This window comes from Scyliorhinus canicula, chromosome 20, assembly GCF_902713615.1.
Source record: "Scyliorhinus canicula chromosome 20, sScyCan1.1, whole genome shotgun sequence".
Classification (NCBI taxonomy): Eukaryota; Metazoa; Chordata; class Chondrichthyes; order Carcharhiniformes; family Scyliorhinidae; genus Scyliorhinus; species Scyliorhinus canicula.
Window position 1 is genome coordinate 49,714,895 of NC_052165.1, and position 12,468 is coordinate 49,727,362.

The window sequence follows — 12,468 nt, forward strand, 5'->3', positions numbered from 1 at the left end:
GTGACAGCCATGTTTCGTCTAAGAAACTTGCTCCATTGTGCATGAACAATCTTTCTCTTTCCATTGAGGCAGACAATATCCAGACTCAGTAGAATTTTGAATTACTGTCACTATGGGTTAATAACTTCCAGTTGATACAGTAAAAGTCAACTTCTGTCAAAGACATTTAGGGTTTTATTAACAGCAAGTAAAATTTATATTTGTATGACAGTTTTCAAAATAAAAGTTAAGAAATGATCGGAGAGGTAAATTTTGAGAAGATTCCTGAAGCTAAGGGTTCTTTGGAGGTAAACAGATAGCGAAGATCTAAGGAAAGGCGAAGCACAAGTTAAGGTTCTCAAACTTGGCAAAATAGAAGAATGGAAAATGGCAAATGTCCAAAATAAGCATTACACGTTAGGATGGAGGATAAAAACAGAAAATGCTGGAAATACTGGCAGCATAAGGAGAAACAGAAACAGGTTTCAGGTTTTTGACCTTTCATCCTGAAACAGGCAGATGGAAACAGAAAACATGAAATGTTTAAGGCCCGCTTTGCAAAACTATTGCGGATGACTGCAGCATGCACCATGGTGGATTGTTGAAAAATCTGTGGAATCTGTCGTGGCCACATCCGTCATTAATTGTGCATTGAGGTGTGTTTGATCACACCTGCTAAATCACATGTACCTCATTTTAAACTTGAATGTTAGAGTATAAATACATATTATAAATTATTTTATCTTTTTGACCTTGCATAGTAAAAATAATTGTTTGTTTGTTCAAAACCCAAGGAATCTTGTGGCTTTATTCGCTTAGCAAGTGTTTTGAATATTATACTTGTCTACTTTAAACAAAAAATTACCGGTGCCTAACAGGATTGTTCCAAATATTTGGGTTCAGGTCTAGGATTATAACACCCATACATTATCACACTTACTATCTTTTTTTTAATATAAATTTAGAATTGACGAATATAAATTGGCAAACAGATTTTGTCAACGGAAGTAAACACCGAGATATAAAATTGGCTACCATTTCACTATCATCTGTTGTTTTCATTGCACAAAATCAAAATCTACCCTTGTGATAGAACAAATTTGCTGAAGAACACTAGATTAAAGATGCTACTCGTTAATCCAGCTAATCAGTGTTTGGTTTTGTGTCTTGTTACAATCCCTATAAAGACTGATAACTTTTAAAAAGAGAAATTAATTTTAGTTACCGAAACAAAGAATCACATGATAAAAATTTAGGACAGGATTCTCCGTCCCGTCAGACCCATTTTCTGGTGCACACCCCCGCAGGCAACATGATTCTCCGTCCCGGCAGCGGGCCAATGGGGTTTCCCATTGTGGTCACCCCCACGCCGTTGGGAAATCTGCAGGCGTGAAAGTGGCGAATCAGTGGATCCCGCCAACAGAGAATCCCGCCCATAATGTTTTAGGGCTTTTACTTTAACAAAGTAAAATCAACATTGACTAAACATTATTTAGTAGTCAACTAATATGCTTGGCTACAGAAAAGGTATTCCACATTAGCTTCTTAACACAAGCAAAAAAGATGTGCAGGTTAGGTGGGTTGGCTGTGCTAGATTGCCCCTTAGTGTCCAAAGATATGGTAGGCGGGGTTACAGGGATAGGGTGGGGAAGTGGGCCTAGATAGGATGCTGTGTGGCCTCCTTCTGCATAGCCCATGACACATTTATATATTATAATGCACTCTCAGCAGTAGTATAGTCTTGTGTTTAAAATCCCAATCTTCTTCCAGCTTTAACTGAATCTCTTCTGTCCAACCAAAGGGAGACTTTTGGTGCGTCTTTAAACAATGTTCCCTTCATTCAATCTTCTGAGCAAATTTGAATACATTTCCAGTAACAAGGCACCCTTTGGTGTCTCATCGGTCTGTAACTCTCCACCAATTTGTTTTCTTTGGACTGGGAATCTGCCCTCACAAAAATTCTGTTTGGTGGTTAACCCAAAAATAGTCCTTTGCTTCTGCTTGCAGCATCTGCTGTGGGTCTTCTCCCCTAAATATATTTCTCTGACTGATTCTAAGAGCCAGTGAGACTGGGCATAGCAACATAAACTGTCTTCGTATGCAGGGGCTAAAACTTGCACCTTATTATCAATAAGTTTTGATTTGAGTTTATGTCTCGATACCAAGCAGGTGACTGGACTAGGCAGACTTCGTAGGTCACATCCCCTCTTCAAGCTACTCCATTTTACCTTGAACTAAAGGAAAGTTTAAAATATAACCATTTAATGAAGTCTGACAATGTAACAATCTGCTTCCAACAGCTCCCTTACTGATGCTACTTCAATCCTACAAATAGTTGGACTCAGGTAATCTCTCAAACCAGTGCGCTGAAGATGTTAAATCAGCTAATTAGCAGGTGAAGCTAAGGGCTGAAATTTTGGCCTGTGGAGGTGGACAGGATCTAAGAACAGCCCTGCCAGTCCCCTAGTTCCATCCAGCCTCAGGGCAATTTTTGCAGATCATGGGGAGGCCGCAGGGCTACCCGCCCACACATGATGGGTAGCTGGTATGACTCATTAAGAGCCCCTCGAGTACAATTAAAGGAGGCCTGCTGGGATTTTTGAGTCAGCCTTCAGGCTTAAGCAGCAATGGGAGCTAATTCAGCTGCCCAGCAACAGGTCTCCAGTGACAGGCTGCGGTCCAGTGCTCCAGGCAAGCCCAGAGGACTTCCCTGCCTGTCTGAGTGCAGGAGCAGCCACAGGGGTTACCCTGTAGAGGCATTCCCCACCCTATCCTCCTTCACACAATGGTGGCCTGACTGCAGAATCCATTTTTTAATTTAAAGTTTCAAATGTTGGAGGGGGCATCTTCATCTTGAACCACCCTCTCTGCTCTTACGTATCTTCCAACGTAGCCTGCTTCTCATTTCAAGCAGGGAAGATGAGATTTCAACCTGCGAGAGTATGGCTCCCATAATTGGACAGCATACCTGTCTCAAGTCCAAATTAGGGATTGCCCTATGAAAATTACAAGGAGTGACTGTTTTCCCCAAGGAATAGGTTCAACATCTAGAAACAGTCCCAAACTCTGTCTCCTGCCCTAAATGAAAAGTTCAGCCCTAATTGTTGTAGCACTTGCCAGTTCCCTGTTTTGCTCCTGTAATTACTTTTTAATTTAAAAAAAAAATTATTCCAATTAAGGGGCAATTTAGCGTGGCCAATCCACCTACACGGCACATCACTGGGTTGTGGAGGTGAGACTCACGGGAGAATGTGCAAACTCCAATGGACAGTTACACAGGACTAGGATCAAACCCTGGTCCTCGGTGTTGTTGGGCAGCAGTGCTAACCACTGCGCCTAGAATTACTTTTAAAACAAAAATGACAGCAGAAAAATAATGCAGAAGTCTGAAAGAGGAAGCTAACGTCGTGATATAAATAGAAAGCAAATAAACTGCAGATACTGGAAATCTGAAGCAAAACAAAGTGTTTCAATCAGTGGTCCACACCGGAAACGTTAACTTAGCTGCTCTCTCCACAGATGTTAAGTGGTTCCAGAAATTTAAAGTCAACAATCATTTGTTTCTAAAATTGATCTTGATATTCTCTTCCTTTTCAGAAATCTCTGGGTGGAATTTAATGGCCCCAGCAGGGCTGGGGTCGGAAAATGCAGTGAGCCATTTAAAAGTCCACTGACTTCAGCAGGATCAGAAGATGCCGACAGCGAGAGGGGCTTAAAATTCTACCCTACGTATGAATGAATAGTTATTTGAGTCTGACACTTACCAGCACAAAATGCACTGACATTCTCATCAAACTGAAATCGGACAACAGACCTATTTTGGTCAATGATGTAGGTTTGACCATCCCAAGCACAGGCCACTACTTCCTCTCGTCCATCACCCTAAAGAAAGTGCAGACGACAATTATGCTTGTCTCAATATACACATACCACAAAACAGTTGTGCACACCTACTTTCAATAACGTCTGTGTATGTATGTCATAGAAATATTGCCTTCTGGCCTGAAATTATTCAAAATGTGACTGCCACAGCACTGTTCACTTTAGATCATTATTGTTTTTAAAGCCAAAATTGGTTTAAATGACATGCACCTCCAACATGTGTCTCAAACTACTGACAGCACAGATGTCTGTAAACTACCAGCAGACTAAGATGTGGTCTAGAAATAGGGAAATAGGAGGAAGAATTGTCAAACTTTTATTAAATTCTACTCTCAACAGATGCCTCCATTAAATAGAACAAGTCTTTCCAGAATGCTCCTTTTTAACAGTCTAACTTGAGCATTTGCATAAGAATGTTATTTCTAATTTTGCTCTGTTAAGAGTATTAAGTTTAATATATATATTTGCATGAGTTTTATTTTATGTTAAGTTTAACAATTCTCCCTCCTCTGATCACTTTCACCTTCCAGGCCAAGTTCTCAAAGACATATATATCCTACATTTGAAATGGTCGGTAAGTAGGTTTCATAGGTAAGTTTCATTCAAGTAGGCGTCGAATTACACCACTCGAAATCACCAACGGCACCTTATCGTAGAACCCCCTGTCAGCCTACAGATCCGGGGTTAGCCTCAATCCCTGCCTCTGTTCATGCCTCAAGCTGAGTTGAACCTCCAGCCAGTGCAGCGCTTGGTCCGAAATTACGATTCTCGCAAACTCTGCCCCCAGCAACCCCATCAACACATCTCAGCTCACCACAAAATAATTAATTCTGGAGTATACTTTGTATACTTGTGAGAAGAAGGAGTACTCCCTCTCCCCGGGAACTTAAACCGCCACAGGTCTACCATTCCCATCCTTTCCATTATACCTCCCTGCTCCTTCGCCATCTGCAGCCTTCTAATTGACCTGGGGCTCGACCTGTCCACCCTCAGCTCCAGCACGCAATTGAAGTCCTCTCCCATAATCAACTGGTGTGTGGCCAAGTCTGGAATTGCTCCCAGCAGCCCCCTCATGAACCCTGTCATCCCAATTTGTTGCATATACATTCACTAGCACCACCGGCGTCCCCTCCAGTACCCGGCTAACTTTCCCACCTGGGTCCCGTACTTCCTTGGCACTTACGAACATCATCTTCTTACTCAGAATGGCCGTCCCCATAGCTTCGAGTCAAGTCCCGAGTGAAATACCTGACCCATCCATGAAACTAACCTGATCCCTCATCCAGAGGTGACTCTCCTGCAGAAAGACCACCACCGCCTTCCAGTTCCTCAAGAGCGTAAAGACACGAGATCTCTTCTCCCTAAACCAGGCACCTCCAAGATGGCCCCCTTCTCCGCCCATGACCATGCTTCTCCTCCAACACTGCCAAGTTGCATCCCCCTTCTCCACCACCCTCCAGCCCCCACACTAACAGCATCCTCCGAACTCCGTTGTTCCAACTCCTCTGTCTCCCATCAATGATAAGTTATCCCCCAGTTTATTAATAAAGTCATTGGCCTCCTATAAGGATCTTTGCACTCTATCCACTTCTGGGGCCTTGTCCAGCACCCCCTTCGCCACCAGCCCCGCAGGCATCCTCGAGCCGTATCTCATAGCGCTCGTGTCTTATCTCGTAGCGCTCGTGTCTTTCACACCTTCAGGCAGGCCAAAGATACACAGGTTCTACCTTCTCGATCTGTTCTCCTGCTCCTCCAACTTTGCTCTTAACGACTTACAAAGGTCCCCCAGAAGCCCCAGCTCCGCCTCCAATGCCACCATCAGATCACTGTGGTCAGACATCACCCTCTCCATCTACCGGATCTGCGACCCCTGTGCCTCCAAGCACTTCCCGATTCTCTCCATCGAGCCTTTCAGGGCTGCAACCGCTCATTCGATTGCCTTCGTTCGGTCTTCCTGCATCTAACTTCTTTGTTGGCAGAACTCCTCTCTGATAAACACCATCAGCTGCTCCATCTGTGGTTTTCCAACATGCGATGACCCTTCCCCTCCGCCATCTTCCAGTTCCTTGGCCAGGTCTTTAACCTTCTTCTGACGGGTCTGATAACCAGCAGACATGTCACTCCCAGGGGGGCAACGTCTCCTCCACACTTTCAGCTATACTCTCCCATCAAAATAAAAAGAGCTCAAATCCACGCCTTCATGCCGAAGCTGCCGTGTGTGTAACCACTCACTCCACGGCCGCCACCGTTAGTCTGCGCAGGAGACCATTTTTGATGAATGTAAGAACTTCAGATATGTTGTATAATAGATATTTGGTGCAGTAAGGGTTAAAAGCTTGGGTTAGTAGGTTTTTTTTTAAGAATCCTGGGTTGAAAGGTTTGGGAGCCAGGGGTGTAATTAAAGCATTGCAAAGGCTTGAGCAATGGAATTTGTTTGCATTCAAGGGATTCCTTGTGGAGTTAATTAGATTTTGTGATTACTGGGAGGAGCCAAGATATCAGGCATTTTGTAGAAAAACAGTGTTAGTTGGAGGTGTGAGCAGAAGTCAAGCATCTCAGTTCAGTTAAAATATACGTCTATGGATAGATTGGCAGTTTATTTCCAGGCAGTTCAGAAGGTAAGTCCAGGAAGTTAGAAGATGAGCTGAAACATGCTGAAGCAGCTTCTGAAGAAATACTGCCACAGTTTCTGCATGGTTCTGGCAGGATTCAGGTATTTTCTTTAATGCAGTGTCAAAAAATCTCTTTCTCAAAGGACCTCTCTATAAAACAGGTATTCCGGATTGCTACATGTATTTGAATAGTGGATTGATAGCTGAGCTTTTTTTGTTTGAGTGGAATAAAGATTGCAGTTAAGAGTTCCTGTATTTACTGTATTGATTAGCATTATTTAAAGGTAATTGTAAGCTATTTTCTGATGTGATGTTAAAGATATTTTAATACTGTGCTAGTAATAAAGCTGGTTTTAACGTATCATATCCATATTTTTCATGAAACCACTCCTGGATTTGTGAAGAAAAAGCTGGCAATAAAGTTGCTCCCTCATGTGTTTGTAACCAATGCGATCACAGAGGCTCCCTGCTCAATGAGTCACCTTATGAGAAAATACACAAGAGACAAAGACCAGGATTTTGTAGCCCTGCTGTGGCGGGACCCAGTGCAGGGAATGAGACGAGCTAGACAAAATTCCATTGCCTTTCAGTGGGACTAGACAATCCCAGCAGTAGGTATGGCTAGAAAATCCCACCCTAACATATCTCCTGCATGAGAGAATAAAGTAATTTGTAGTTAAAATATCATTATCATTATAATTCCATCCTTTCTTTAAAAAACACCAATTCACTGAAGATTTCTTTTACGTAGGGGTCCGAACTAGTGAGATCCAGGAGGAACAGCCTGTTTGCATTATCATAGATATCATAGAATTTACAGTGCAGGAGGCCATTCGGCCCATCGAGTCTGCACCGGCTCTTTTTGAAAGAGCACCCTACCCAAGCCCACACCTCCACCCTATCCCCATAACCCAGTAAGCCCACCCAACACTAAGGGCAATTTTGGACACCAAGGGCAATTTAGCATGGCCAATCCACCTAACCTGCACATCTTTGGACTGGGAGGAAACCAGAGCACCCGGAGGAAACCCACGCACACACGTGGAGAACGTGCAGACTCCGCACAGACAGTGACCCAAGCCGGGAATTGAACCTGGGACCCTGAAGCTGTGAAGCATTTGTGCTAACCACCATGCTACCGTGCTGCCTTAAAATAGACCTCGGGCCTTAATCGACCGGCCAATGGCGCACCCATATTGTCCCTTCTGAAGGTGAAAGCAAATTACTGCGGATGCTGGAATCTGAAACAAAAACAGTAAATGCTGGACAATCTCAGCAGATCTGGCAGCACTCGAAACTTTGACAAAGAGTCATTCAGACTCAAAACATTAGCTGCCTTCTCTCTCCATAGATGCCAGCCATGATGTGGAGATGCCGGCGTTGGACTGGGGTGAGCACAATAAAAAGTCTTACAACACCAGGTTAAAGTCCAACATGTTCAGCCTTTCCTGATCAGACCTCTCTTATCAATAATATATAGTATTTTACAGCAAAATCCTCATTGAGGAAGGAGCAGTGCTCCGAAAGCTAGTGTTTGAAACAAACATGTTTAACCTGGTGTTGTAAGACTTTTTACTGTCCATAGATGCTGTCAGACCTTCTGAGACCGTCCAGTATCTTCTGTTTTTGTTTCTCCTGAAGATGCTCAGGCCAAACTAATATTGCATCAGTAATACACCTTTTTCACACTCAGGCCTGGATGGCTATTTTTTGCCTATATCAATATGGCAGGCAGCGTACTTCAGGCCAATAATGGGCATTTTATTTCTGTCCATTATGCTGAAGACTTGCATACCTGTTTAGCGCCATTGTATTTATAGACTTCAATCATTAAGATTTATAAGATTACAGACAAATTCAATTTATGTGAATAGGTTCAGGAAATAGCTTGGTATTTTGTGATATTTAGATGATAAAAGAAAGCAGTTTAGAAGCAGGGTTATGCAGAATCTTTAGTGACTATCATGGTAATACTCACTGTAACATCTAATTTTTCCAAGGCAAAGAGCTGATGATCTACTTGAACAGACCACAGGAGTTTATCTGACCCATCCATTAGCTTCAGTGTACCTGTGCAGAGACAATAGAGCTTTACTCAATTTATTGATGAATATGACTCCAATTAGATATGCATCAAACCTTTAGAGGGAAAAAAGATGTCTTGGCAAGCTAAGCAGGAGAAAAGAAAATATTCTCACCACCTTAGAAATTAATATTTTTCTGTTGGTGTCAGATTAACACATAAGTTTTCATTCTAACCTTTTCACAACTCCTTGTAGGGTAATTGAGATACGGCATCTTCATGATTTCATCACGATGCATTCCTGAGGTTGTCTAATAGAAGCTTTGTGTTTACTAATAGGAACAAATCAACTGTATTCCCTTTCCTCCCTCCACTCCCTTGATTAGATATGTTACTGCCACAGCTTGGAAATGGAAGCATCCTAAAGTGTTGCAAAGAGTTAAAAAAAAGGTGTTGCTACAGTTGGAGGGAGTGCCATTCCTCAAAATGGCACCCAAGGCTCCAACGATATGGGATTTAAAGGAAGACTTGTGCGCCTCAGGGGGACAGTCCACCATCAGAAGATCCTAGTAGCGTCACAAAATTAACTACAAGCAAGATCTTAATTAAACCCAGTTAGCTGCTGCCACTATCAAACAGCAAGCTTGTGCTGGCACCCTGACACAAGATTCTCCAATTTTGCTCTGGGAGTCACCCCCAAGGGATGGGGAAAATCCTGCCCATAAACTCTGTTTCTCTGTCCATAGATGGTGTTTGGCCTTTGAGTATTTCCAGCATTCCCTGTTCATATTTTAGGATTCTAGCCTACTTTACTTATTTGGTTCATTGCTTCCCGTGTTATTTAGTTAACAGTGTTTAATTAATTTATTATCTCTGCTTTCTTCTAAACATTTATGGACATAATTCATGAATTGTGTTCCAGGGTGCTGTGGGAGGCGAGGGAGGCGATTGCAGGGGCTCGAAAACAAATTTTTAATTCCTCTCTGGCCACGGGACTCCTCTCTGTTGCCAGAGGACTGGAGAACAGCTAATGTGATCCCACTATTTCAGAAATGTTGGAAAGAAAAGCTAGGGAACTAAAGACCAGTATGTCACGTCAGTGGTAGGGAAACTATTGGCGAAAAGTCTGAAGGAGAGAATCTATCTCTACTTGGAGAGGCAAGGTTTGATCAGGAATAGTCAGCATGGCTTTGTCAGAGGGAAGTTATGCCAAACAACTTTGATTGGATTTTTTGAGCATGAGAGCAGGTGTGTAGATGAGGGTAGAGTAGTTGATGTAGTTTACATGGATTTCTGCAAAGCATTTGACAAGGTCCCAAATGGGAGACTTATAAAGGATGCACATGGGATACAGGGGTACTTGATAAGGTGAATTCAAAACTGGCTGGCCTGTAGGAAACAGAGGGTGATGACAGACGGCAGCTTTAGTGACTGGAAGCCTGTGCCCAATGATATACCACAGGGATCTGTCCTGGGTCCCCTATTATTCGTAATTTTTATAAATGACTTAGATAACTATGTTGGGGATATGATCAGTAAGTTTGCGGATGACACAAAGATAGGCAGGGTGGTTAACAGTGAGGCCGAGAGTCTTGGGTTACAGGAAGATATAGACGGGATGGTCAAATGGGCAGAAAAGTGGCAGATGGAATTTAACTCTGAAAAGTGTGAGGTGATAACACTTTGGAAGGAGCAATTTGACAAGGAAATATTCAGTGAATGACACCACACTGGGAAGTCCTGAGGAACAAAGGGGCCTTGGCATGTCTGTAAATAGATCTCTGAAGGCAGAACAGCAGGTTAATAGGATGGTGAAAAAGGCATATGGTACACTTGCCTTTATCAATCATAGCATAAATTACAAAAGCAAGGAAGTCATGTTGGAGTTATATAGAACATTGGTGAGGTCACAGCTGTAGTACTGCGTGCAGTTTTGGTCACCACATTATAGAAAGGGTGTGAATGCACTTGGGTGGGTGCAGAGGCGATTCACCAGAATGTTACCTGGGATGGAACATTTTAGTTATGAAGAGAGGTTGGATAGGCTTGGGTTATTTTTGCCAGAGCAGAGAAGACTGAGGGGAGATCTGATTGAGGTGTACAAGATTATGAGAGGCATGGACAGGGTAGATAGGAAACAGCTGTTCCCCTGGGTCGAAGGGTCGGTTACGAGGGGACACAAGTTCAAGGTGAGGGGTGGGAGGTTCAGGATGGATTTGAGGAAAAACGTTTTTACCCAGAGGGTGGCGACAGTCTGGAAGGCACTGCCTGGGAGGGTGGTAGAGGAGGGTGCCTCAAATCCTTTTTAAAGTACCTGGATGAGCACTTGCCACGTCTTAACATTCAAGGCTATGGGCTAAGTGCTGGGAAATGGGATTAGGATTGGCAGATCAGGTGCCTTGCATGCTGCAGTGCAGACTTGATAGGCTGAAGGGCCTTTTCTACACTGCTATGTTTCTGCGAATCTGTGCTCAGGCTAAGCTTGTAACACAAGGCTCCAAACTCCTTTAGGAGTTTCATTATCCTTCCATGCTGGTCCGGGGGGGTTTGAGATGTAGAGCAGGAGGTGATCCACATAGAGTGAAACTCTGTGCTCTCTGTCCCCCTCGTTTGCATACCTCTCCAGCAGTTCACCATTGAGGGCGATCGGCAGCGACTCGATTGCCAGAGCAAACAGCAGCAGGGATAGCGGGCATCCGTGCCATATCGCTCTGTGCAGCTGGATGTATTTAGAGCTGGTGGTGCTTGTCCGTACACTCGCCATGGGAGCACTGTACAGTAGTTTCACCCAGGTGGTGAACCCTGGTCCGAACCCAAACCATTCCACTACCTCTATGAGGTACTTCCGTTCGACTCTGTTGAAGGCCTTTTCTGCGCTCATGGAGATGATAATTTCTGCTATTCTCTCCCCGGATGGGGTCATAATCATGTTCAGCAGGTGCCTGATACTCAATGTTAGCTGCCTGCCATGACAAAGCTCTCCAACCGCCTCGCAAAGGCCTTCGCCAGGACCTTTGCATCTACGTTGTGTATGAGATGGACCTATACAACCTGCACTCACTCGGGTCTTTGCCCTTTTTTGGGTATAAGCAATATTGAGACTTGTGACAGTGCTGTTGACAGGGTGCCCCTTACTTGCAAGTCTGCAAACATCTCCTGCAAGTGCCAGACCAATGCTGACATAAATCTTTTCTACAAGTCCACCGGGAATCCATCTGGCTTCGCGCCATCCCCGCCTGTATGGAGTTGATAATCTCCATGACTTCCCCCAGTTCTAATGGTGCTTCTGGACCCCACCTCTTATCTTCCCCCATGATTGGCATGTCCAGTCCGTCGAGGAACTGATTCATCTTCAAGTACCCCTCCGGGGGCTGAGTTACAAAGTCTTTGGTGATCTTTTCTGCTGCGGCAACTAGCCTCCTGCTTTTGGCTTTAACCTGCACTATTTCCCTCGTGGCTGCCTGCTTTCTCAGCTGGTGAGCCAGCAAGCGGCTGGCTTTGTCTCCATGTTCATAGATGGTTCCCCATGTCTGCCGGAACTGGTGCATTGCTTTCCCAGTGGAGAACAGGTCAAAATCCATTTGTAACTTTTCCCCTCCGCCAGTAGTTCCACTGTCGAGGCCGAGGAGTACTGACGATCCACCTCCAGTAAGGAGTCGACCAGCTGTTGTCTAGCTGCCCTCTCTTTCCTATCTTTGCGCACCTTGTATGCAATAACTGCCCCCTTATCACCTCCCAGAACGTGGAGTGTGATACCTACCCGTTCTGGTTGTTGGTAACGTACCCGTCTATGGCCTGTTCTATCATTTGACAGAATGCCTCATCGGCCAAGAGGGTCGTGTCCAGCCTCCATGGGAGAGGGAGGGGGCGTTGCACCTGGCCTGTCCCCAGCCTTACATCTACATAGAGTGGAGCATGGTCGGAGATTACTGTCGCGGAGTACTCCGCTTGCACTACGCCTGGAAGCACTGC

General features: G+C 44.2%; 1 protein-coding gene across 3 annotated transcripts in view; it reads right to left on the minus strand.

Annotated features, from left to right (window-relative positions):
• itfg2 (integrin alpha FG-GAP repeat containing 2) overlaps nucleotides 1-12,468 on the minus strand; it is a 104,106-nt gene that overhangs the window by 38,758 nt on the left and 52,880 nt on the right. For all 3 annotated transcript variants that reach the window (XM_038780280.1, XM_038780279.1, XM_038780281.1), the window contains 2 exons: nucleotides 8,452-8,543; nucleotides 3,744-3,861 (listed from right to left, as the gene is read on the minus strand). In XM_038780280.1, the coding sequence (XP_038636208.1) occupies nucleotides 3,744-3,861; nucleotides 8,452-8,543 (210 nt within the window). The remainder of the gene's footprint in view (nucleotides 1-3,743; nucleotides 3,862-8,451; nucleotides 8,544-12,468) is intronic.